We start from the raw sequence: 26,924 nt of genomic DNA, 5'->3' as shown, positions 1-26,924 counted from the left end.
ATTATGTTTTATTTACTTAGTTATTAAATATGTTTTTGTTAATTCTATCAACATTGAAATAACGCTTATTGCTTAAGCAGTACTCTCAAATAATGTAAAAGCACTAAATGATTTCATAAGAAAACACAAAATGAGGCGCAAATGACTTCCCCAATACTGCAATGTGAACTGATTGACTTAGCCAAATATACTAGGTAGAATGATAACCCGGATCAGTTAAACATTTTGATATTCTGAACTAAGAATCGGTCACTAGGTCTGAAAATAATTTATAGTGTGTATACTACTTTGGGGTGACTCGGTACTTTGCAATCAAGCAAATTGTCAAGGTACCAAAACCTGTGCGCATTTAATCAAACCACGTGAGATAAGTAATATATATAAATATGCATTTTTATAAGTTTTATTTCATTTGGTGACTTCTAATTAATTTGGAGAGTTTTGGATAAAAAGAAGACAATTTAATTCTTATAAACTGGAAGTTAGGTAAATATACTTAAATGAGTATAAAATACATTTAACTGAAGTATTTATATATTTGTATTATGTTATCAATTGTGTCTATCTATAATTTATGCAAATAACTTTAAAAAAAATAGTTCAAGATACATAATTGAAATAATCAATTTTAGAACAGGTTTTTATTTAAAATAATTCGAATCTATATTGTTTCAAAATTAATCTAGAAATACATTTTGTTTATATTTGAAAAATTAATAATTTTTTTTTATAAATAGATGAATTAATGCAGACCCCAACATTCATATTCACAAGAAATGTGTGCAATGAACCCTGCTTTCCGTTTAGCATGGATGTTAAATTATATTTGATCTCAAATTTTGCAAGACAACTACCTTTGTTTATCTTATTCATTTAACGCTTTGTGGTGTCCAATATTTAATCCATCAAGGCCTGCTTTATGATCATAACAAGTCTATGTTTCAAACAACTGAACTCTTATCTTATTTTTCTTGAACATAGTTATGATATAAACGGTACCTATTTAACAGCACCAGATTCGCATTTTGACAATAAATGTTTCCTCAATGATGCTCGAGGCCTATATATTTTTACATCCAAACTCTAATAGTTTTAAAAGTACATCCATATAGTAATGATCTAGCAAATCAAATACCAGAAACAGATTAGAACATTTCTTTATTCCAATGACTGACAGAAAAGATAACAAACCACTCAAGTTTCTCTTTGAACATCAATTGAAAATATAAAAATGAATTATATCAATTTCTACCGATTATATTTTTACGCTCAACCAATGGATATGATATATATTTTCTTTTAATAATAATAATAAATCTGATATAAATATAATTATTATCATCATCATTAACATTATCATTATCATTATCATCATTATCATTATCATTATCATCATCATTATTATTGTTATTTTTATTATAAATTATAATAACAAAGACAGTTAATTTACATATATTGGCAGTGCCGCAATATTCGTAATGTTTATGAAATTATATTAACGAAACACTTTAAAAGTTTTAACTCCATCAATCAAAGTTGACCAGAGATGAATTAGCTATCCGTTAGGTCTTTTTTGGTTATATAACTCATCACCTGTTTCTGTTCTTATACATTCTTGACTTTCGAATATTCGACTTTGAGCGTTACTTGTGAAGGTAAATTGAAGAAAAGTGCGTCGGTCGCATACGATCTATAACACTTACATTTTCTGTGTTTTTTCCCGACATTGCTAATGCATCATTTTTTTGAAAACTTTTTTTTAACGAGAGAGTAGTGGAAACCAATCACATGCAGTTTTGATTCCATTTCCTTATCTAAAAGAAGAAATTTCTATGCACTTGACTATCCTTATATTGAATCTTTATACGTGTTTGGCCTCTGGAAATCATAATTTACTATTCCCTCATAAAACACATTCGAAAAGATGGAAAAAGACCGATGATACCTCGGAAATTCTGTTTTTCAAAAACATGACATCTTATAATATTCATTATCAGCGTATTTTAAATATTATAAACCAATGATATTTTTGTCGTTTCAGACCTTATAAGGTAAACATAAATCATGGTAATCTACAGCAAAATTTAATACACGCAGAAATAATCTCCCTTTATTTTATTAATTTTCCTTGAGCAAGTTCAGGCGATGTACCTTTTTCGTGCGTTCCATATTTTCCAGCTGTTTCGATATGCACATTTTCGTGAAGACGTCTCATATTTTATCTTGCAGTATTACTGAATGTAATAAATTATCCAATGTTTTACCAAAATTCGATGGTAATCAGACATTTATTGAGCAAGTGTTATTCAACTTGAAAGAATTACTTTATTTACTGTTGAAAAATACGATAGGCATGTTTATTTTGTTTTCTGTGCACACAGTTATTGTTATTCACTGCTTAAGACTATATATATATGATGTACTGGTAAAACTATCATAAGTGCAGTGGACGATATATATATGTAGGAATCTGAACCGCAGGTCAGGTTGGGTGCACAAAACTATTTTTACCCACGCCATATGTTAATTTGCCCGTCTTAGATTAAGAATCCTATCAGTGGTTTTCTTTGTTTATATGAGAGAATGATTCGGTAAACTAGTGTTGCTTAATCTGTAAATCAACGAGAAATTTTCTCAGAACATAACATTTGGTAAAACCCTTGTATATTGTTGAAGGTCGTACGTTAACCTTTATCATGTTTATTTATCTTTGATTGTGTATGTTGTAATACCATTGTCCTTATTTATTGTTACTCATTATTTTGTAATCTGCAAAGCTATTTTACACTATGAGGTTAAACTATGTTTTCGATATTATCAACAGAATGTCGATACAAGAATTTAAAGACTGTGATGATATGAAAATACGGGTATGGGTTGATAATGGTCATTATTTTCCTGAAGTAATGGCAGCACGACCAGACCATTTGAAAGAACTACAGAGCTGGGAGACGAGACATGATGATGTGTTAGTTTGTACATATCCGAAATCTGGTAGGTTTGTTATATATTAAAATCGCGAACTGGTTGATCGTTTCGCTGACAACGTCAGATAATTCGTCACCACAATCCATCTTCTCCTCGAATGTGACCTACCGAATCATACTTATCACCGGTTGTGTACTTACACGAGAAACGTTACGGGTGCCAAATGTAAAACAGGATCTGCTTACTCTTCTATAGCACATGAGATCACTCCCCGATTTTGGTGGTGTTCGTGTGGCTCAGTCTTTAGTTTTTCTATATTGTATATCGTATACTGTTAATTGTCTAATGATCTTTTTTCGTTTTGCCATGGCATCGTCAGTCTTTTAAAACAAACTAATGTTGCAATCATCATTATTTAATAAATTACTATCTTGTATTTCAAAATCGATGTGTCGCAAGGACCAACGTGAAACCCTGGACTCTTTCTGATAACAAATAAGTAAAAACTCCAGTAATGATAAGTTATTAAAAAGTGTACAGTGTTCTCGTAGTTCCTTTGCTTCCCTCGGTTTTGGTTTGTAACTCGGATTTGTTTTTTCTCAATCGATTTATGACTTTTGAACATTGATATACTACTGTTGTCTTCATTTACTTAAAACCATCTCCTAGTTATGTGGGTTTTACAGATAAATTGATCCTATACCAGTTATTAACATCGTAAAGTCGATGTTTAGTGGGATATCTAAAAATGTTTTTATTAGAATTGTAGTGACGTTTTAAAATGATATCCAAGAGATAACATGTGTTGTCTGTACATGATTGTAATCCTGCCTTTTTCAGGAATTATGACTTAAGGCTAGGCTCCACAGCCTCTATTTTTATGTGGCAACATCTTAACAGCTCCTGGATATATATGTAACATATAACTGCCAGAGCGTGTGCCCATTGTGATCAGAAGCACTATTTAATCAAGGCTTTTCAGATACTAGTAGTAAATTTCTATTTTTACGGCAATCATCATTTGGTCGATTGATATAGGCCATCATCGACATAGTTGACTACTAATATTTCTTTTGCTGTCAAAGCAATTATCACACCCTCATAACGCAATTTGCAGTGTCAACGAATAAAACAGTTGACCGAAATATATTATCAGAATTACAGTATCTTCTCAGTACCTTTCCAGAATACCTTACTTCATCAAGTTTTAAACAGAGGACTTTGAGTAAGTTTTGATTTAATTTCAGGAGATTTCGAAAAATGTATAAACGAAACTGTATGCTACTAGTATAAGAAATCTCTTAAAATAATTCTAACAAAAGATGCAGTATGGGATTGGCAGAAAGAATAAGTAGATTGATGATTTTCATCAAACAATTTTTTGGGGTTAGGCAGAGATGTGCATAAACGACACGAAAGGATGACCAGGAATTATAGTTAATGAGAATGGTTTACATGTAAAATATGTTGCATATCGCAGCATATGTATAATAAAACTGGCATTTTAATCTTCTACTTTTTAATGTCTCATAGGTACATTATATGTATAATAAACCTGGCATTTTAATCTTGTACTTTTTAATGTCTTATAGGTACATTATGGCTCTGGGATATCGTGTCACTGCTTATAAGTAACCAGTCAGAAGTTTTAGACCGCGTGTTTGATACATCCAACTTGGAACTTAATGGAACAGAAAAACTGGACGAATTACAATCTCCTAGAGTTCTACAGTCTCACATGACACCACACTATCTCCCTAAATCAATAATCCAGAAGAAAAACAAGATAATTTATGGAATCAGGAATCCAAGAGATGTGGCTGTATCAATGTATCATTTCATGTTGAAGTTACATGACAGTTGGTCAAGTTACAAAGGATCATGGGACAACTTTCTAAAACTCTTTCAAACTGGAACACGTAAGTTCTTTCAATTGTTTTCACATCATTGTTCTGTTTTTATAACCTTGTTTTCTAAATAACTACTAAAAATTTGTTTATCACCACCATTCTAGGAGTGGTTCAATATTTGACCATACATTGTGGTCTATATAATGGTTGCGCCTGTCAAAAAAGTACAAGGATTAGCTGGCTATAACATCGGGTTTAATCCCTCATTTTCTACATAAGGTAATAATTGTACCAAGTCAGGAATATGACTGTTATTTTCCATTCGTTCGGTGTTTGAGCTTTTTGTTTTGCCATTTAATAAATGATTTTCCGTTTTGATATTTCCTTTGAGTTTGGTTATTTTTCTTTATTCAACGTTGTCATTCATCTTGTCCATTCGTCTTACAAATACTTCCGTAAAACCCTTTTCGTGTACTGCATGACAGAATGGTTTCATATATGGGCAGCAGCATGACAAATGTACGGATTTGTCAGACACTTACTTTCCGTTTTCAAATGCTTTGAATAACGCGGGAAGAATGCTAAGCACGTCAACGCGTACATTTCGGCTTATATTCGAGGTCACTTAAAGAATTTTGGTATACCATTATTTTGTTCTCCTTAAAGTGTTTAATTGCTTTTGCAATTTTGTTTATGTTAGATAAAAAATTTTGTTCATGTGAATATTACTGTTCATCTTTTTTTTTCATTTTCCGGTAAAACTTGGTTCAATTCAAGCACACGGCAAATTTACTGACCAAATGAATTGACTAAATGATTTTATTTTAGAAGTAAAGAAATAATTTAGCTCATGCGTTAGAAAATCCAGAGTTGTCTTTCTTCTGTAAAAAATCCGGTTAAGCCTTCTTTATCAGAAGTACGTTGAATATATAACGTAAAAGATATGAAAATCTTCTTCTATGAATCTTGATCGTTCATTGGTGACAAAATATTTTTAACACAAAAACGTTCGATGGATTTTCCAGGCACCCAAAATCACTGCGGGAGATACTGAATGAAGTAAAATAAGTTCTGTGCTTTTCATAAACGTTTAAAAATCGTCTAGTTGTCTTTTGCAGTTGGATATGGGTCTTGGTATGAACATGTAAACGGTTGGGAAGAACTGCAGCTGGACAAGGATCATCCCGTTTTATTTGTATCTTATGAAGATCTTCATCGTGTAAGTAAAGAAAATATGCCGTAAATATTGCATATTATATAAAGTATGATATATGTCTACATTGATTACATATTTATGGTTAACTTTGTTAATACTTCAGTTTTTCATAATTAGTTAATACTTCAGTTTTATAAAATTTACTGTTGGCAAAAGTATAAATTATTCTAAATAATAGGGATGTTCTGGTACCTAACAGAAAACCCTGGCCGTTTTTGGCACAACTTGTTTGAACTTTTCGTCCTCGATGCTGTTCAACTTTGTACTTATTCGGGTTTCAACCTTTTGTATCTGGGCGTCACTAGTAAGTCTTGTGTGGACAAAATGGACTTCTGGCGTATTAAAATTTTTAAACTTGTTGCCTTTTGTTAGCTATTATTCGTGTGTTTCTTTGTCAGTTGTGTTCTCCTATTTATTTATATTGTAGTCCTGTAATGTTGTGTTGTCATTTTAATGTTATATTTCACATGGCAATAAAAGAGGGAGGTTTGGCATGCCACAAAACCAGGTTCAACCCACCATTTTTTCCTTTAAAAATGTCCTGTACCAAGTCAGGCATATGACCATTGTTATATTATAGTTCGTTTCTGTGTGTGTTACATTTTAACGTTGTGTTTGCGTTGTGTCGTTTGTTTTCTCTTATTTTTGAGTGTGAATTCACATTACTATAAGACGGGTCACGATACTTATCTATCCCAAATTCATGTATTTTGTTTTGATGTTATATTTGTTATTCTCATCGGATTTTGTCTATGCTTAGTCCGTTTCTGTGTGTGTGTGTTACATTTCAATGTTGTGTCGTTGTTCTCCTCTTATATTAAATGCGTATCCCTCAGTTTTAGTTTGTTACCCCGATTTCGTTTTTTGTCCATGGATTTATGAGTTTTGAACAGCGGTATACTACTGTTGCATTCATTTAACACTAACTACCAAGTTTTTGACAATCCTTTGCAGCTCACATACACTATGATATGCTTATAATGTGAAAGAAAATCGAAAATTTTAAACAACCTCATATATCTTACTATATTTTGGAACTTTGAGCTATTACATAAAACTGAAAAATATTTTTTAAATTAATTTTTATTTTAGGACTGCTTCAAAGAAGTAAAGAAAATTTCAGAATTTCTGGACTTATCTAGAACGGATGATATAATCCACGGTATCGTTAAGAATACCCAGTTTGACAATTTCAAGGCAGAAAAACTAAAATCAGTGGGACACAAGTTAACAGCGATCAGTAAAGACGGAACAGATCCTTACTTCAGAAAAGGTAATATAAAGAAAACTTTAAGAAAGTTAAATTACAATATCAATAATTGTGATACTTGTACAATGAAAGTGAAAATTCATACGTAATCATAATTATAATAATAATAAAATTAAGTTTATGTTCAACAGAATTGTTCAACTTTAAGTATTGTAAGGTTCTAAAAATCACATTTGACAGGTTTTTCAAACTAATAAAATCATAAGCTAAGATAAAAATCAGTCATAAGACTAACATAAATATATAAACACACTTGTCTTAATATCTTTGAAGCTTATCATGGCAACTTTTAGAAAACATAAGCAGTCGTTCATAAATCTTGCTCAATTGTGATCAAAGGTACCAGCCTTATAACTTGATACGCAAGACGGTGATTTTTATTTTAGGACTGCTTCAAAGAAGTAAAGAAAATTTCAGAATTTCTGGACTTATCTAGAACGGATGATATAATCCACGGTATCTGTCTACATAAGTCTCATCAGTGACACTAAGATGAAAAAAGATTGAAAGCCAAACAAGTTTAAAGTTGGAAAGCATTGAGGACCCAAAATTCCACACTTAGTTTTTCGAATTATTCATACTTTTGAAAACAGTTAATTTATAAACTATTGTTAGGATAGCTATAACACATCTGACCCGAACGGAAACTAAAACTACGATGTACGATACTTCACAATGAATAGTTTATACATAAAATCAAATGTTTAAATTCCCTTTCTAGGAATTGTCGGTGACTGGAAGAATACATTCTCAGACGAGCAAATAGAAGAATTTGAACAAACAATTTCGCAAAAGAAAGGGAAGTCCAATCTAATAAGAAGATACACAAAAGGTCATCCGCTCGTTTAAAGACTGTTATAAACTAAGCACACTTGTATTATACAAATATATTTTGATATTTTGCTTCGTGAAAATAGACCAATGGTAATATTAATGTTTAATACTCATTCATTGACTTTATGTGTAAATGTTCATAATTTCATGTATATCTATATTATATGATACTGTGTATATAATGTATATAGTGTAATCCATATATATTGTGAAACTCGACTGAAATCTAAAAATTATATCATAATGGCATCCAATATACGAAATTCATTTGCCAAATATAAGTATTTCAAGACGTCCAAATATATATGAATTGGAAATTCTAAAGACTTGTAAATGGAAATCTATACTTCCAAAACTGTATTGATTCATCAAACTTGGTTAGTTATAAAGAATTACAGTTGCAAACACATGAGGACTATATATTGTTTTAATTTTTTACATTTTTTTTATACTAACATTGTTAAACTACTTCTTGAATTACTTCCCTGGTAACGCATGAATTGATTTAAGATATATAAAGGCATATAATGATAATGCATAATATCAGAAGTGCAATACAATAATAATTCTTTATTAAAAGAAAAGTTAATTTATTTTTCCTCAAGCTTTTAGTACAAAGGGGCCAGTGTCTGATCCCGGCTGACATTCGATTATTTATAATAATATGTTACACATATCCTGTTATCTATATCTTACCGATGTATATCATTAGTTTATACATGATATTATAGTTCCTTCGAATTTGTAAAATCCTTGAAATTTCAAGCGTTTTGTATACTTTTTTTCTTATACATTATGGAACTTTTGAAATCTCTAATTTTTACTAGGAATTTTACAAAATCACTGAATAGTTCTAACACTTTGTTCATATACTCTCTTGTATAATTCAGGGAATTTTGAAAAAAAATGTACTAAAGTATTTGAATAGACTATTTATTTAATAACACTATGCATTACTTCAGAAAGTTTGTCTAACAATGTTCCTTGATTTTTCTGATATACCTCAACATACATTTTTCATATTTCTAAGTCCATCTTCAAATTCTGAATTGTATGTATTTTCATAATAAAAGAGTTTTATTGTAGAGAAAACCCAGTCTATAACATATAAAACCAAACAATTGTCAACAATAACTACAAATTACTGTTAATGTAATCACCACTTGACCAACCAAAGTGTCAAAATCAAATATAGAGAGATATACGTTCTACATTAATGAAACTATTTTGAAGGTCATTGAAATAACAATCCAACTGTAAAAATACCAATATTCGAAATTCTTTTATTCATAATCTAAATGAAATTCCGCAGGATATCTGAACATGTACGAATTTAAGAACAAATTTATATCAAATCTAAATATGGGATACTGTGATTGAACATTATTATATTTTGCTTTTGATAGTTATATATGTATAATAGATAAAAAGAGAAGATCCTAAAGGTAGTAAAAATATAGTTCACACCGTGGCAAAAATAGAAACAACAGTTTATAAAGCAATACAAAGGTTACCAAATAAAGGCATCAGTAGTTTTCCGTTATTTAATAGTCATCAATCGATTAAGCGAAAATAAATTATTGTCACAAAGCAAAACCGAGGAAACACATCAACTTTAAGAGGGAAAAATAAAACAGAAACAACACTGAACTGCCAAAAAATCAAACAATTTGATAACAACTGCATACATTAAACTGCTTTACCCTTCAGAAACACATGAGATCACCCCGATTGTTTTGGGTTTCATATCGCTAAGTCTTAAGTTTTCTATGAAGTATTTTGTTTACTGTTATTCTTTTTTCGTCGTTTTTCTTTTTTTCCGATGTCAGTGTCATATAAAAAAGAAGATGTGGTATGATTGCCAATGAGACAACTGTCCACATGAGACCAACATGACACAGACATTATCTATAGGTCACCGTACGGCCTTCAACAATGAGCAAAGCCCATACCGCATAGTCAGCCATAAAAGGCCCCGATAAAACAATGTAAAACAATTCAAACGAGAAAACTAACGGCCTATTTTATATTAAAAAAAAACAAAAACAAATATGTAACACATAAAACAAACGACAACCACTGAATTACAGGCTCCTGACTTGGGACAGCCACATACTTAAATAAAGTAGCGGGTTAAACATGTTAGCGGGATCCCAACCCTTCCCTAACCTGGGACAGTGGTATAACAGTACAACATAAGAACGAACTATAAAAATCAGTTGAAAAAGGCTTAACTCATCAGATGGACAAAAATACAAGTTGAAGTGGCCGGGTACTTATACATCCCGACAACAAAAAGACACTAGGAACAGATCTGAGAATACTCGCAGTTATCTGACAGTTAGTTCAAAGACACTTACAACTTATAAAAAAGTCGAAATTAACGAAATGCTGGATAAATGAATGTACATGTTTTACTTTCTTTTGGCAACAACTTATATTTTATAAGGTGATACAATGTTTGGCGAATACGATTGAAGGTGATGCGTTGTTATATGTCATTGTTCTAGCCTATAGTCACGATATATGTCCCAACATATAATATAATTGATGATGTCGATTTAGGTAATCATAACCGCTTAAACACTCATTGTTTCTATTGACTGATTAAATTTTTTTTGTCTTGAAACCATTCTTTTTAATAATGTGAATGTTCTCAAACGAGGTATTCACTATGCGCATGTCATCTTGTTCTCTGTGTACTATATTATTTTTACAAAGCATATTATTCATCAATGAAATATTATTAAAGGCACATGATGTCATCACCTTGATCGGTAAATAGATTTGGCAAAATATCAAAGAAATTGGTTGGTTACTGTTTTGTCAATAACGTCACTAGAAAACACAAATTCAAAACACACATATACGTTCCAAACATGAATGAAATCGAAGCTGATCCATCTATATTACACCCTGCGTACTGGCAGCATGACGTGCATTTCATTGTAGTCAGACCAAAGTTATGTGCTCTACAGCCATAGTAACATTCGGAAGTACATCTACGTTTTATACTCGTCGTCATTCCATAAATAGTCACCTTTTCTACCTAAAATAGACACATATATTTTTTTCTGCAATATTAATATTTCAATATACATATTTTTCAATATATATCAATTTGGTTTTTCATTTTTTGAAACCCTAATTTTGATCACATAGCTCATAAAGATACAATGTATTTTACATACCTAGCTTTCATCAAATGTTTTGGTTTTAACATTTTTAATAAAGGTTAATCCAAAATGTTTGGTTTTAGTTCTGTTCAACGTCCTTACTAATTTTCATCGTTCACTTTTTTTTTTATTCGAGCGTTACTAATGAGTGTGGAATAAAATATGCATAAGGTGTACTTTATAATAAGCCTGGTATTTTATTTACGTAGGCGAATCAAAATTTGGTCTTCAACAATAGAATGAAGTCTAAAACACATACAGCTTTAAATTTTCCCAAAATTAGATAGGCTGAGAACAATTTTAAAAGCGACTAACATTTACATCAATTTACACCAATTTGAACAAACGATATAAAACATTAAGACATGACACAGAAACACACTAGCGAGATATTCCTCTAGGGACATACTAACATTAACACATACATTTCCAACAGATATCCGACAAATTAAAACCATACTCGAGATTACAGACACATGACAGACTAACATATTTACATCAAAATCCCATCATGATATTAAACATCTAGATATTTTAACAGGATCCATAAGTGAGGTTCCTGTCTCGGGACAGTCACATAACTACATCCTATTTCAATACATTTTTTTTAAAAGGATGCAATTACAATGAGAAAGCACTATCATTAATTGTATTTATTTACTATACAAGTCAAAATCAAGTCTTTTATTTGCTTAGTAACATCAAATGGCAAATATTCATTGCATATTCTGGACGAGTCAACAATTAATTGCATTTTAATTTTATTATACCGACATAGCATCATCTAGAACTTTAATTCTGAAAAAGCAACATTGACCTTTAGTTAATTGTATTTCATGTTCGCTGCACTTGGAAACATATAAAATGGTGAAAACATTTATTTATTTACAAGAAACCTTAAACTTGAATAGAAAATATCAACAGAGGTTGCAGTAAATTTTAACGATCAATGACTGTTAAATTGAAAACAAAATGTAAATTGGTACTTTAAACTATCATTATGAAGTCTGAAAAGTTAGTACGAACGAACAATCGGACTAAATGACATGTAGACATGTTGTAAATTTATGTAATAACAAAGTAACAGCCAAAAACTAGTTGAGCAGGATAAGATATCAAGAGAATCGAACGGAACGGACGTCACATCTCTGTTAAATTACGTCAATAAAAAATACTTTACAACAGCTCACTATTTATTGTCTGATATTTTCGATCTCAACGGTAGAAATATACCTCATTTAATACTACTCAGAAACTATACAAATACTTAAACGCCTAGATAAAATTAAAGTACCTAAGAACAATTATCAATACATATATTAACCGGAAGCAGCATGCATTATTGAAAATGAATGCTCTCATAATTCATAATTTTTTTGGAGAGAAATTATTCATTTTAATTCGCATTAAATCCGATTATTTATAAGCCATCTGATATATTTTATTTGAAAATCAATAATTTGAAAGCCCTAAATAGAGATATGTAGGAAATACGACAGGCCAAGCTGTGTAGCTTTTCCAATATACCACTTTGAAAATATGCATAGCCCAAACAACATAATATAACCCATGTGGAAATCAACATGCATCGACATCCTCACTTCCCATCAACTTTAGTCACATGAACCCATTGCTTTAGAATTACCAATATAGACTCACTAAATACCAAAAAACTTTGATGTCAAAAACAAAACTTTTGTAGTAATAAGAGCGCCAACCCGAACTACCTATAGGTGAAAGAGCGCATTCCCCCGCCGTACTTTCCGGCTCAAAAGGATTAAAAGTGCTTAAAGATGAAAAATCAGCAGCCCCATAGAATAACACCTAAAATGGTGGACAAAATTAGTTTTTACCGAAAAAGGTAACAGGTTGTTGAAAAGCAACATCAGACACGAAACAATGAAACGATAAAATCTGGTTATATATATGGTATGGTACCTGCGACCTTTCAAAAAAAAAAACAACACTAAAATAGACAAAGCTGCTAAATACCGTAGGAAATGAAAGAACTGATCAAACAATATCCACAATGTAGAATCATCTTCCTTGAAATACCAGTCTACTCACTCTCAGAATACAACAAAAACAAAGACCATACAACACCCGAAACTTCAGGGAACAAAATAAGAAACTAAAAGCACAAATCCACAAGGTAAATGAGAAGATCAGAAAACTGAACAAGAATGAATTAGTATGCTCGTCATTATTCAATAACAACATCATCCATAATTAAAAACCTAAAGAACTGGGACATAAACACAAGAAAAACATTAACTTTTGGCTATACTTTGACGGGATACACTCAGGACCACTTCTAGCTAAAGTCTGGAAAACAACTGTACATGCATTAACCAACTGTTGGATTCAAGACCAGTAAGGATTACTCTGCTTTACCTGTTATACACATCAACTATAACTAATCCAATTAGTAATGATATCCCTTGCTACATTGGACAGCCACTCGAGATACAATCAGTAAGGATCTCACTTGCTACATTTTACATACAATTTCAACTAATTGGTAAGGATCTTCCTTGCTACATTTTACATACAATTTCAACTTATTGGTGAGGATCTCCCTTGCTACATTTTACATACAATTTCAACTTATTGGTAAGGATATCCCTTGCTACATTTTACATACAATTTCAACTTATTGGTAAGGATTTCCCTTGCTACATTTTACATACAATTTCAACTTATTGGTAAGGATCTCCCTTGCTACATTTTACATACAATTTCAACTAATTGGTAAGGATCTCCCTTGCTACATTTTACATACAATTTCAACTTATTGGTGAGGATCTCCCTTGCTACATTTTACATACAATTTCAACTTATTGGTAAGGATTTCCCTTGCTACATTTTACATACAATTTCAACTTATTGGTGAGGATCTCCCTTGCTACATTTTACATATAATTTCAACTTATTGGTAAGGATCTCCCTTGCTACATTTTACATACAATTTCAACTAATTGGTCAGGATCTCCCTTGCTACATTTTACATACAATTTCAACTTATTGTTGAGAATCTCCCTTGCTACATTTTACATACAATTTCAACTTATTGGTAAGGATCTCCCTTGCTACATTTTACATACAATTTCAACTTATTGGTGAGGATCTCCCTTGCTACATTTTACATACAATTTCAACTTATTGGTAAGGATCTCCCTTGCTACATTTTACATACAATTTCATCTAATTGGTAAGGATCTCCCTTGCTACATTTTACATACAATTTTAACTTATTGGTGAGGATCTCCCTTGCTACATTTTACATACAATTTCAACTTATTGGTAAGGATCTCCCTTGCTACATTTTACATACAATTTCACCTAATTGGTAAGGATCTCCCTTGCTACATTTTACATACATTTTCAACTTATTGGTGAGGATCTCCCTTGCTACATTTTACATACAATTTCAACTAATTGGTAAGGATCTCCCTTGCTACATTTTACATACAATTTCAACTTATTGGTAAGGATTTCTCTTGCTACATTTTACATACAATTTCAACTAATTGGTAAGGATCTCCCTTGCTACATTTTACATACAATTTCAACTAATTGGTAAGGATCTCCCTTGCTACATTTTACATACAATTTCAACTAATTGGTAAGGATCTCCCTTGCTACATTTTACATACAATTTCAACTAATTGGTAAGGATCTCCCTTGCTACATTTTACATACAATTTCAACTAATTGGTAAGGATCTCCCTTGCTACATTTTACATACAATTTCAACTTATTGGTAAGGATCTCCCTTGCTACACTGGACTTACACAGAAGAACAATCAGTAAGATAAAACTATAAGCCAACAACAATAAGGATCTCCCTTAAACTGTTTAAACAGATAAGAAAATCAGTCAGATTTCCATTGCTATATTAATTACACAATGAAGTACACACTGCTATTTTTCCTATCCAGCTCATATAGTTCTGTATATTATAAATGCACATACAGGGTTATCGAAACAAAAGCAAGTCAACTTGCTATATAACAACAATACGGCTCATTATCATACTTTCCGGTGACATTGTCTTTCCTTGTCGCGTATGTGAAAGACCGGTAACATGGTCAAGAGAGGGAGTGTTTTGCGAATGCTGCACCATTTGTCACCACCGCTCATGCATCGAACTAATCACAACAGACTACGAAGTTCTATAAAGGACAAATGCGCCATGGGTTGTTTCAAATGCGACAGCCTAAATGTGTCTTCATTCATTTACCATACAAGAGATAGAAAACGTAAGCTATTGCAAACAACTAACAACATACCTTAGGGTTCATCTAGTCCACTTGTAACAAGCAGTTCAAAAGACAAAACAATTACCAGAAATCGGTCTGATGTGAAAGGAACAAGAAACAGTGTAAAGGATACAACACCACCATCCTTTAATATAAACAATAAAAATCAATCTAGAATCATGACTGTAAACTGCAGTAATATCAAAGAAAAAAGCTCTAAATTTAAAACAACAATACAATATACTAAGCTGTATATCATTATTGGCATAGAATGTTGGCTGAAAGGGGTATAAAACGAAAAGAAAAACAATTACAGATGCTATAAAATTAGCAGAAGTATTCCCTGATACCTACATATCATACAGGAATAACAGAGGAAGCCTAGGAGGAGGTGTATTTATCTTGGACCATAACAGCATGATAGTCACTGAATATATATAATAAACTGCGAAATTAAATCGGTTAAGATTAAACTAAAAACAATAATCTCTGGAAAAAATCAACAGAGGAGAACAAAATTAATAATATTATACTAGCAAGCGAATTCAACTGCAAAGACATAATCAAGGAACAACCTCTCTATTATGAAAGATGCTAAAGATCCAAAGGGCAAAAGACTCCATACATCAATTTACCATCAGAACAGAATGGACCAAAAAGCTGTTACAAAATATCAACCCATCCAAAGGATCGGGTCCAGACAACATACCAAACAGAGTACTGAAACAATGAGCCGAACATCTGGCTCCAATAATAACAACCATATTCCGGCTACTCTATCAGAGGATTTGAGAAATGCCAACATATATAGCATCTTCAAGAAAGGAGAATGACATTCGGCTGCAAGTTATAGAATGACCTTATTGACATCAGTACCATGTAAGCTATATGAGCACATTATATGCTGACATCTGAAAAGCATAATGCATTGACATCGATCAACCATGGCTTCAGATCCGGATATTCATGTTAGTCCCAACCAGGGATGGGGTAATTGAAAATGTAATGGTAATTAAGTGTAATGCATTACAATTTTCCATGTAATTGAATGTAATGTGTAATTGAGCATTTTTTGAATGACATGTAATGGTAATTTAATTAATTACATTGAAAAAGGCATGTAATGCTCAATTACTTTTGAATTACATTTCAATTACATGTACTTCTATGGTGTTGTAAAAAGATAAGGATTTGTGTTTTATAATATAAATTGTAAAATTATATTTCTTTTTCAAATATTGATATCACATACTTTTTTTTAATATATAAAGTCTGTAATTTAATCTGAAGTTTCTATATTATTTATTTGACCTACAGATTTTTTTTAATAGTCTTATAATTTAAAAAAATATGAGGATCATATATTAGGGTTGTTCAGTTTTTAAGAAAGAGACCTTTTAAGTAAATAGATTGATAAGTAATTAATCACCTTTAAACACAAACATAAAAATGTGTCACTGTGAAAAATCTTTCTAACAGTTCATTTAGAATTTAAAATCACTGCACACAAAATAATTTTGTTAAATTAGTATACACAAAAGGATTATAGAAATAAAAATTAACAGCTGTAAAAACAAACAGCAATTAAGCAGATTCCAAATTGCTATCAGAATTTCAGCTTCCGTCCTTACAATCAAGACGTCAACAATACTGATCGTCGTTATCAAAGTTGTTGAGGGGAAGATATCAGCGCTACCTATTGGCGACCTGATAAAATTCCATTAACCAAAACTATTAGTGATAGTTGCAAGTAATATTTCTGAATTCATCAGAGATTCCTGTAAAATAATAATATTTATGATATATCCCACGTTATAACTTACCATACAATACATTTCAATATCTAAGCAAGGTCTCAATGGTGTATTATGTGGATACACTTGACAATCAGTATATGGATCCCATCTTTCTTCAAATTCTTCTTCACAGTCAAAACAAGACAGTGTTGTATTGTTTCCATATCCTACAATAAGGTTTAAAAAGTATGAAAGATAATATAAAAAGACTTTCAATGAGTTGCTTCCGCGATGGCATAAAAGATTGGTTATTCTTTGAAAATAATTCATTGACTTTTAGAGGTTTAGGTTAAAAAGGTTTTGTTGAAGTTCAAGTCCAATCAACTTCAAACTTAATACACCTGTTTCTCATGATATGATCTTTTTATTTTAATGCCAAATTAGAGTTTTCATCCTTATTTTACTATCCACAGAACATTGAAAATGATAGTTGGAGTGGGGCATCCGTGTACTATGGACACTTTCTTGTTCAATGAGCATTGTGTTAATTGGCCACTCCCATTGAAGTAAATTGTTTCTATTGTCTCCCACTGCATACTTGTGCAAAGCTGATCGTAAGGTACTATAATCAAGTTTTATCTAAACGTTAAAAGAGAATTGAATTATTTCTGAAAAAATATTAGTAAATAGCTGCTGTTGAAATAAGTTTATTATTTCATAAACTCCATTAGCTGGAACTGGACATACTGTATGGTCGTTTGACTGTTTAAAAAACTTTGAATCGATCTAATCTAAAATACTAAGGACTTTCTACCATAGGAATAGAGTACTTAAGTCCAAAGTCACTGGTCAGTGTTTTGTAGACGAAACATGCGTGTGGTGTAAAAAAATATTTAATGAATATATACTCTCTATTTTGAATTTATTGAACCATAAAACTAATTTTTGACTCTTCACATTGAATAATCCGCGAAGCGGATTATGTAAAATGTGAAGAGTCAAAAATTAGTTTTATGGTTCAATAAAATCGAAATAAATTATTGCCATTCATTATAAATAAATTTCTATCAAAAATAAGGCTCAAAGAACTTTTTATATTATTTATATTAACAATAACAACGTACACACATGTTGGCGTATGAATACACAACGTCAGAGTGGGCGTGTCGCCATCAAAATTGACAACATTGAAAATAAAACTAATAATTTTAACCAATCAGAAGACAGTAAAAACACCAAATTTATTTATACTCCAATAGTATTGGGCTATTGTAGAAGATACATTATAAGATTAAGCTTATTTTTCTGGAGATAATTAATTAAACAGGACGAATTTTCTCACGAAAAAAAACCCTACATTTTTAGGTTTATGTTCTAGTGAACTTAAAAATTAATAGTGTCCGACTAGAAAAAAACGTGCCAAATAACAAAAAGACCAATAAAGAAGCGAAATGTGTTCTTGTCACCGGAACTCCCGCTAAGTTGATTTACAATATTCTGATAAAAAATACTGTTATTGAATAATTATCTCCTTGCGATACTATTGGTGAACATTTAAACATGTGAATAATAACGTTTGCCATAAAGTTTTTTCTTCAAAATTCAATGCGATTTATTAAATTGATAACTGATTCTCAAAAGGATTCTTTCTTGCTACGTAGTGTGAAAAGAAAAAAAGAAGAACAATGAAGGAAAAAAATGTAAGTCAAAGAATGATGGAAGATGTTTTAAGGAAATAAAATAAATCATAAGTCAGGACATACAGCTAAAAGGCGAAAATAGAAGAGTCCAAATATTATTATGAAGAAAACAAAGGATGGAACCCGACTCCACTGAAAACCCGATGAGAACATGTTCTTTGGGAGTGTGAGCAGCTTATGCTCCAGTAGTAACATCTATTAAATAACTCAAAATTAAAAGAACAGAAAAGAAATTACGAGAAAATAAGGTATCTTCTTAAAAGCGACAAATACAACATGGTAACGGTATCTTGGACACAAAATTTCATTGATTAAATGATGTAGTCTGCAAATCGTTCGATAGTTGCTAATGCACATTGTGATTATCGACATAAAGGGCAGAAGCTGTTTTCACAAAAAAAATTATATTATATCTTAAAAATAAAATAACTCATCTAAAACCTACGATAAATTTTAATCGCAAGAGTGAAAAGAGTCGCAGGAATTTAGACTGACATTGGAAAAAGAAGGGTATGTTGAAGAGTGGAAGAAGGTTTGCCTTGCATAAGCCCTCTTAGAAACATTACTTATGCATTAGAACTCTTGAATACATCAGTTTTAAAGAAGCTGAAATTAAATATCATATTGTTTTATTGATTTAAATTTCGTGTACGCTTCATCAAGCATTCCATTATAACATAGAAACGGTGATATCATTCTTTGATCTTTTCCTAATTACTATCTTCAGCGATGTAATAATCTTTCACATTTAAATGATCTGCTTGATTCCATTCTTGATGTTTCATAGGATACAACCATATTGGAAATATTATAATTCCTTTTAGTCTTAATTGTGTCAAAGTGACAAAAACCCGACCAAAGAGCAGAAAAACAGCAGAAGACCACCATGCGGTATAAAGTGCATCATGTAAGGAGAGTTAAGGATCTTTTAAAATCCCAACAAAAACATACTATATAGTTACGAATTTGGGCTCTCTGATAAAAAAACAAAAACAAAAATTGGGTTGTGTTATTTCGTGGCGATCAGTTTTCTATTGGTGGAAGAAGCCGCAGTTCCAGGGGAGAACCACTGAATTTCGATAGGAAAACAGACAATCGTTGTTAATTGATATTGGAGTCGAACACATCTGCCAAGTTCAGGATTCGAACAGAGTTGGCAGGCTATTACTACAGTAGTGAGACTACTTACACCACTCGGCCACCCACAAAGCAGAAAACACTTTTAATTGTTAACAAAAAAATGAAAAAGCACACGTCGTAGTTTAGGCAATACATGACGGTGTAACCAGTATAATGTATAATTATAAATGATGCAGTGTTACTTCCCGTCCTTATTTTTTTTACATGGGAGTATTTTCTTTAGAAGAACAATGCAATAATACACAGGGTTTTATAGGTTATATTCAGTCCCACAAAGTGAACTGAGTGTGTCATGCTCTGGAGGTCAAATATTCAAAAGCACAACTTGATTAAGGTACAATGTACTTCCTTTCAACTAAAATAAATTATTCCTTTAAGGCTGTTTCGACCTAATAAATTTGTGTTTTTAAATTCTCAAAGGTACTCGAATTGATTTATTCCCCTTTAATTGATATTTACAATAAAAAAAAAAGATACAAAAATGTAATTAAAATGATAAATATCGCTGGTCTAACATAACTCTCTGTTCAACCGTGTCTATAATATATAAATATGAATGATTAAGTACATTAGAGATATGTACAACGAGCAGAACGAAGTTTTGTTTAAGTATTCCGGGGGAGGGGGAGAGACTTCGAAACGAAAAAAACAAAACAAAAAAAACAAAACCTCAACATCTAACGATGTAAATAAAAGAGCGGAATTTTCTTTTGTGAACTGTAAATGCCAAATTCAATTTTGGACGAAAAGGTACCGATTCATGATCAAGTCATCACAATATTCATGGTTTCTTGTCCCTCGTGTTCCCCCATGGAATTATCTGTTCGGTTTTGACTTTTGAGTTTGACTATCACGCTGGTCACGATCTTTTATATTTTATATAAAAAATTTAGTTGAAAGCAATTGTAATTATTCTTAGTTATGAATTGTGTTTTGAAAATATATAATGAATTAAGTCAACAGTTTTGTTCAGGACTAGTGGTTTTATTTTATTGGAGAAATATGTGACGTGTTAGAAAAAAAAATCAGAGAAGACTTGCACACACATTTTAGCTGGTTAATGTCAAGCTGCTGACCAAATTTGAAGTCATTCTGTTCAATAGTACTGAGAAAAAAGTGACAGAAATATTTTTTAAATGACCGGATAGACAAGGTGAAAGTATTATTGGATCATCAAAGAGATGAAGCACATAATAATCGTAAGGCTCTGATTTCAGTGTGCGTAGCACTTTTTACTGAAATAGTTTTTTTAAGGTCTTTAAAATAAATATAACTAAAATCTCAGGTTCATGCTTGTACATTGGTTTTAATAACAGTATGAAATACATATGATATATAAAGAAACAAATGCATGTAATGTTAACTTAAAAATTCCTTAATTTATGTTTGGGGACGCAATAATATGATGTCTAACGTTGACAACTGACTCAATGAAAAACAACAAAACAAACAATACAAAGTGAGTTAATAATTAATTTCTTAATTGTCTTTTTATGGAATATATGGTACTCTCCTTAGCATTTTAAACAATTTAAGTGTATTGCATTGTTCCATAGTTTATAACCATGCATTGCTTATCGTTAAATGATATAGTGCATTTTAAAGGTCAAATAATAAAGTCATCCAATCAAAAGTCATACCATAAATGAAAACATTAAAAAGCTTTTAAAACGAACTCAAAATCAATCAGATTCAATTTAATTGCACGTTTTATAATTAAAATGATAGATTACCGATCCTTTTATGGGAGTAGAACTGACAATTAAAACATGGTTTCATTTCAAGATGGATGAGACGGTGATTGGAGTTTATGTTTTCTCTATTTTCCTTTGATTCAATTGAAATTTAACATTACAGAAGCACAATCCGCTTCTGACATGCAATCTCAGTTATTAAAGAACAAGAAGATGATTGATGATTTCCAACCAATGGTGTAACAATGTACCAATTGATATCCTACCAATGATGTAACAAAGTACCAAATCATATAAAACAAAATGCTAAAAATGTAAAAATGCCTATCCAAAACGGTGTAACAACCAACCAATTGATATAAAACCAATGGTGTTACAACGTACCAATTGATATACAACTAATGATGTAACAACGTACCAATTGATATACAACCAATGGTATAGCAACATACCAATTGCTAGACAACTTATGATGTAACAACGTACCAATTGATATACAACTAATGATGTAACAACGTACCAATTGATATACAACCAATGGTATAACAACATACCGATTGATATACAACCAATAATGTAACAATGTATCAATTGATATAAAACCAAAGGTGCAACTCACTTTCGATAGATCAGATAAATCCAGTAAAAAGTTAAAAACAGAAACTTCACTCACTATATACTGTTGGTGTTAATCCACGAGGGATGAGTGCCTTAACAAATAATTTGATATGGAAAAGAGTTATTCTTACAACTTCACTTTATGGATGTGAAACTTGGGGTCAGCTACCCTACCGTGAAACTGAAATGTTGGAAATAACTCAAAGATATTTCGTCAGATTTATACTAATGATGGATAAACGTAGTCCGACTGACTCTTATATTAGTAATGTTGGTTTGTGGTCTGTCGAAGGATATACTGATAAAATGAAACTTTTGTTTTTTGGTAGATTGTGTCGTGCAAAATCGACAACAATACATAAACGGATGTTTAATTTTCGTATGGGACAAATATTAACCGGTGAGTCCAGTCAAATATCATTGACTTACGACTATATCAAAATTTTGATGAAATATGAATTTGATGTTTTTGTTGAAACTTTGTGGCTGAAATCTTTTTTCCAGACAAACTACTGTGGAGCAAAATTGTAAAAAGCTAAATTGTAAAACAGACTTTAGACATATACGAGGAAAACAAATGGAAACACTCAGTTGAACGGCGACCAGAACTTAAGCGGTACCATAAAATACATACATGTTTGACGGAGCATCGTTTGTTACGACTAGCGGTAACTTATCCGTCTCTTAATTCAAAATTTATGACGCTTGTGAAATTAGGAGGCATAGCTATCCAAACAGGCAAATGCTCCTTGTGTAACTTATATAATACGGATATACTTATGCATTATATACTTTGCTGTACATATCTTTTACACATTCGGAGAGGAATGTTCTACAAAATTGTCGATATTCTTGACGTAGAAGATTCCGTTCGTTTCTTTAATCAAGATGATGACGAAATTGTCGAGTCGTTACTTGAAAGTATGAATCATACCATGCAAACTTTAAATGCTGATGTATGGAGCCTCTTGGTGTGCCACATAGCAGATTATATGTATAAACTATATCAGGTCTTCAATTATGATCTTTATAGTCACATATTTGATCTTAACTAATATTGTTCGTGTATGAAATTGGTGAATTATAGACGTTTTGTTTTCGACTCTATTTCATGTAATTATGTTACTACCTATGGACTTTTTTTATTGCTGTTTATATACTTTGATGTTGTTTAGAATATGTAAATATGTTAGGGTTATGTTCTTGAATCTGTTCTTAAAATATAAATTGTAAAATCTTTATATATATGGAGGCAATCAATCAATCAAACCAATGATGTAACTCTGTACCAACTGATATAAAACCAATGGTGGTGGCACAACGTACCAATTGATATAAAACCAATGGTGGTGGCACAATGTACCAATTGATATACAACCAATAGCGAAACAACATACAAATTTATATCAAACTTATAATGTTACAATGTACCAATTGATATTCAACCAATAGTGTAACAACGGACCAACTGATATTCAACCAATGGTGTAAAAACGTATCAATTGATATCAAACCAATGGTGTAACAACGTACCAACTGATATACAACCAATGGTGTATCAACGTACCAATTAATGTCAAACCAATGGTGTAACAACGTACCAATTGATATACAACCAATAGTGAAACAACATACAAATTGATATCAAACTTATAATGTTACAATCAGGTACCAATTGATATTCAACCAATAGTGCAACAACGTACCAACTGATATTCAACCAATGGTGTAACAACGTTCCAATTGATATCAAACCAATGGTGTAACAAAACTAACAACATACAAATTGATATCAAACTTATAATGTTACAACGTACCAACTGATATTCAACCAATTGTTGTAACAACGTTCCAATTGATATAAAACCAATGGTGTAACAATGTACCAATTGATAGAAAACCAATGGTGTAACAACGTACTAATTGATAAACAACAACTGATGTAAAAATAAATACCAATTGATATCAAATAAATGGTGTAACATTGCATCAATTAAAATCCAAACAATAGTGAAACAACGTACCAACTGATATCAAACCAATGATGTTACAACATATAATATTTGCGGCAGACTCACTATGAATCAATCAAGTAAACAAATATAGTGTCAATAGATATTCATGGCTTTCTAAATTTATTGTCGTCGAATTGTCATCAAATAAAATTATTACATTTTACATTCTTTTTAAATTCGATTTTTAATTATCTTCTTGAAAAAAAATATATGTATTTTATTAAGTGCTCAACTACTCTTTTAACGATATTACTTCAATAGGATTTTTACTCAGTGTTTATTGTTATAACTTGAAAAAGTTCGATTAAGGATTGTTTTTTCTAATATTTACATAAAGTTTACCAACTTAATTTACATGTATGTAAATATTACAATTTTATAATGGTTTTAAAACATTTTTTTACCCATTTCCTTTTGCATTTCACAAATGGATGAATTACAGAAGTGCAGAGATCTTATATATCAACATGAATTCTTTAAAACAAAAATAGAGACGCAATAATTTGCTATATATTTAATTCTCTAATCTAGTATCAGTGAGTATTTTGTATATCCCATATACACAAGGTCTAATAATTCTATACCCAAATAGAGAATGAGCAAACATTTTTGTGTTGTTTGGTTCGTGTATCCTTCAGGAATAGATTTCCTTAGCTGTATTTGGCAAAACTTAAAAAAAATGGCCTTAATGCTCTTCAACTTCGTACTTTATTCAGCCTATTTTCGATTTGAGCGTCACTGATGAATGTAGACTGGCGTCTGGCGTAAATACAAAATTTCAATCCTAATATCAATTATGAGTTTATTCACTTTTATTTCAAATTCATTTTTTTTACTTGGAAAGATGAATTATTATAAATCTCTCTCTGTACTTAGCCTATACGTATTTGAAGTGTTGTCCGTAACCAAGTTAGGGAACGGATGGTAGAACTTAGTATATTACCGTATTGTAAAACATATAACTAAAGTTTCGAATTCCAAGGTAAGATCAAAAATGGGAAAATGGGAAAATCTGTAAATTCTTTAGAAATTCAAACGCTAGAAACTTTTAAACATATAAACGAATAAAACAGAATTGTTATATTCGTGTCCTGGTACAGGCATTTTTTGAAGAAAACGGTTGGTGAAACCTCGTTTTATAGCTATATAAACCTCCCATCGGTATGATAGGTGATATTATATGACTATTTAATTACTATTTAAATATTAATGACTATTTTATATGACATAATTTCTTCATATATCATATATATAATTGTTACTTACCATATACTTGTTGAAGAGAGATGTAACACAGAATTATTAAAAGTTTTGACTCCATTTTGTTTATGGTTCCATTGTGAATACGAAAATTACGCACTTTATCCCATTTTTTAAAACGATAAATAAAGAACGGCTTAAAAGTTCGATCAACTTAAATCAACAGTTTAAAAGACCACTATTTTGTCAATATTAATAAACGGCAAGGTTTTTATCTTAATTAGTCTTTAATCGATTGCCTATTATTCTAGGTCGGTTTCCAGGATGGGTTTTCAGAATCCGTAAATATTGCGCGAGAGGTTACATTCAATTAACAGGTAAAAATCAATGTCTGTGATTTCATTTATTTGGTTATTGAAAATCGAATAATACATATCCTATTTCCATTAGTTAATCTTTAAAATGCAGAAAGCGTGTAACTAAAAAAAAGTTTTATCTGGGTATGTAGCATGACGATTGCTAACAGTGAAACATAAAATAATACAACGCAGTTTTCACCTTGTGACTTTAAAGTTTTTCAATTGAAGACACCAAAAAAATGTTACAGTCCAAAAGTCATATAGTAAGGACATAACCAAGAGCATCTTCTGTAAGGTTTAGTAGTTATTATCATTATAGAAATTAATAATAATTTGGAATTAATAAAATCTTTGCTTAATATCAGTTATCGAAAAAAAAGTTTGTCTGTAGAAACAAAAGCATCGAGATTCCAACCAAACATTCGGATACTTTTAACTTCTTCCTTCTATAAAGTTATCAGGAATTTATGTCACTTGAAATCAACAAGTTGCTATGTATTGAAGAGGAGCAGAGACTTTAATTTTGGAAGTATATTTTTTTCTTTGGAATCAAGCTGTCTGACAATTTTTAATTAGAATCGATTCACTGAATTCTAACAAACACTGTCGATTTAAATTGAGCCAGTTAACATCATTTTCAGTAAAACATATTTTGTTAACTGGCTGGGTGTCTCTTTACATGTCATGCTGAAAGTTCATAAATCTCTTTGATGTGTTTCCCTCAGTTTTAGTTTGCAACCCGGCTTTGTTTTTTCTCAATCAATTTATGAGTTTCGAACAGCGGTATACGACTGTTGCCTTTACTTGTCATATGCTAACCAAAGACCACGAAATGGTTTGATTTCTTTTATCTGTACAATGCTATTTACATGTAGTACAGACAGTGTTGATACAAAGTATTAAGGTGTCTCTTCTCGTGCGATCAG

At 31.2% G+C, this 26,924-nt stretch overlaps 2 protein-coding genes across 2 annotated transcripts; one reads left to right on the top strand and one right to left on the bottom strand.

The window, feature by feature from the left end:
• The first annotated feature begins 401 nt into the window (after positions 1 to 401).
• On the top strand, positions 402 to 10,811 carry LOC139488085 (sulfotransferase 1B1-like). The gene is made up of 6 exons (XM_071273450.1): positions 402 to 486; positions 2,825 to 2,994; positions 4,521 to 4,847; positions 5,897 to 5,997; positions 7,087 to 7,267; positions 7,986 to 10,811. Exons 2-6 carry the CDS (start codon positions 2,826 to 2,828, stop codon positions 8,111 to 8,113), a joined length of 906 nt encoding a protein of 301 aa, XP_071129551.1. The 5' UTR covers positions 402 to 486; position 2,825; the 3' UTR covers positions 8,114 to 10,811.
• Positions 8,506 to 26,025, bottom strand: LOC139488086 (uncharacterized). Its single transcript, XM_071273451.1, has 3 exons — positions 25,706 to 26,025; positions 17,360 to 17,499; positions 8,506 to 11,147 (listed from the first exon to the last, which is right to left on the bottom strand). The coding sequence occupies exons 1-3, from the start codon at positions 25,758 to 25,760 to the stop codon at positions 10,914 to 10,916; spliced, it is 429 nt and encodes a 142-aa protein (XP_071129552.1). The 5' UTR covers positions 25,761 to 26,025; the 3' UTR covers positions 8,506 to 10,913.
• Between the last annotated feature and the right edge of the window lie 899 nt (positions 26,026 to 26,924).

Source organism: Mytilus edulis, chromosome 9 (assembly GCF_963676685.1).
Source record: "Mytilus edulis chromosome 9, xbMytEdul2.2, whole genome shotgun sequence".
Classification (NCBI taxonomy): Eukaryota; Metazoa; Mollusca; class Bivalvia; order Mytilida; family Mytilidae; genus Mytilus; species Mytilus edulis.
The sequence above is the reverse complement of the archived record's forward strand: the minus strand, read 5'-3'. Positions and strand labels throughout refer to the sequence as shown.

What these genes read in the sequence shown, in the direction of transcription:
- LOC139488085 (XM_071273450.1), top strand. Translation starts at nt 2,826, where the DNA reads ATGTCGATACAAGAATTTAAAGACTGTGATGATATGAAAATACGGGTA. An exon ending in TTGTACATATCCGAAATCTG is followed by an intron (nt 2,995 to 4,520) that starts GTAGGTTTGTTA and finishes AATGTCTTATAG; the next exon opens with GTACATTATGGCTCTGGGAT. An exon ending in ACTCTTTCAAACTGGAACAC is followed by an intron (nt 4,848 to 5,896) that starts GTAAGTTCTTTC and finishes TGTCTTTTGCAG; the next exon opens with TTGGATATGGGTCTTGGTAT.
- LOC139488086 (XM_071273451.1), bottom strand. Translation starts at nt 25,760, where the DNA reads ATGGAGTCAAAACTTTTAATAATTCTGTGTTACATCTCTCTTCAACAA. An exon ending in CTCTCTTCAACAAGTATATG is followed by an intron (nt 17,500 to 25,705) that starts GTAAGTAACAAT and finishes ACCTTATTGTAG; the next exon opens with GATATGGAAACAATACAACA. An exon ending in ATATTGAAATGTATTGTATG is followed by an intron (nt 11,148 to 17,359) that starts GTAAGTTATAAC and finishes TGTCTATTTTAG; the next exon opens with GTAGAAAAGGTGACTATTTA.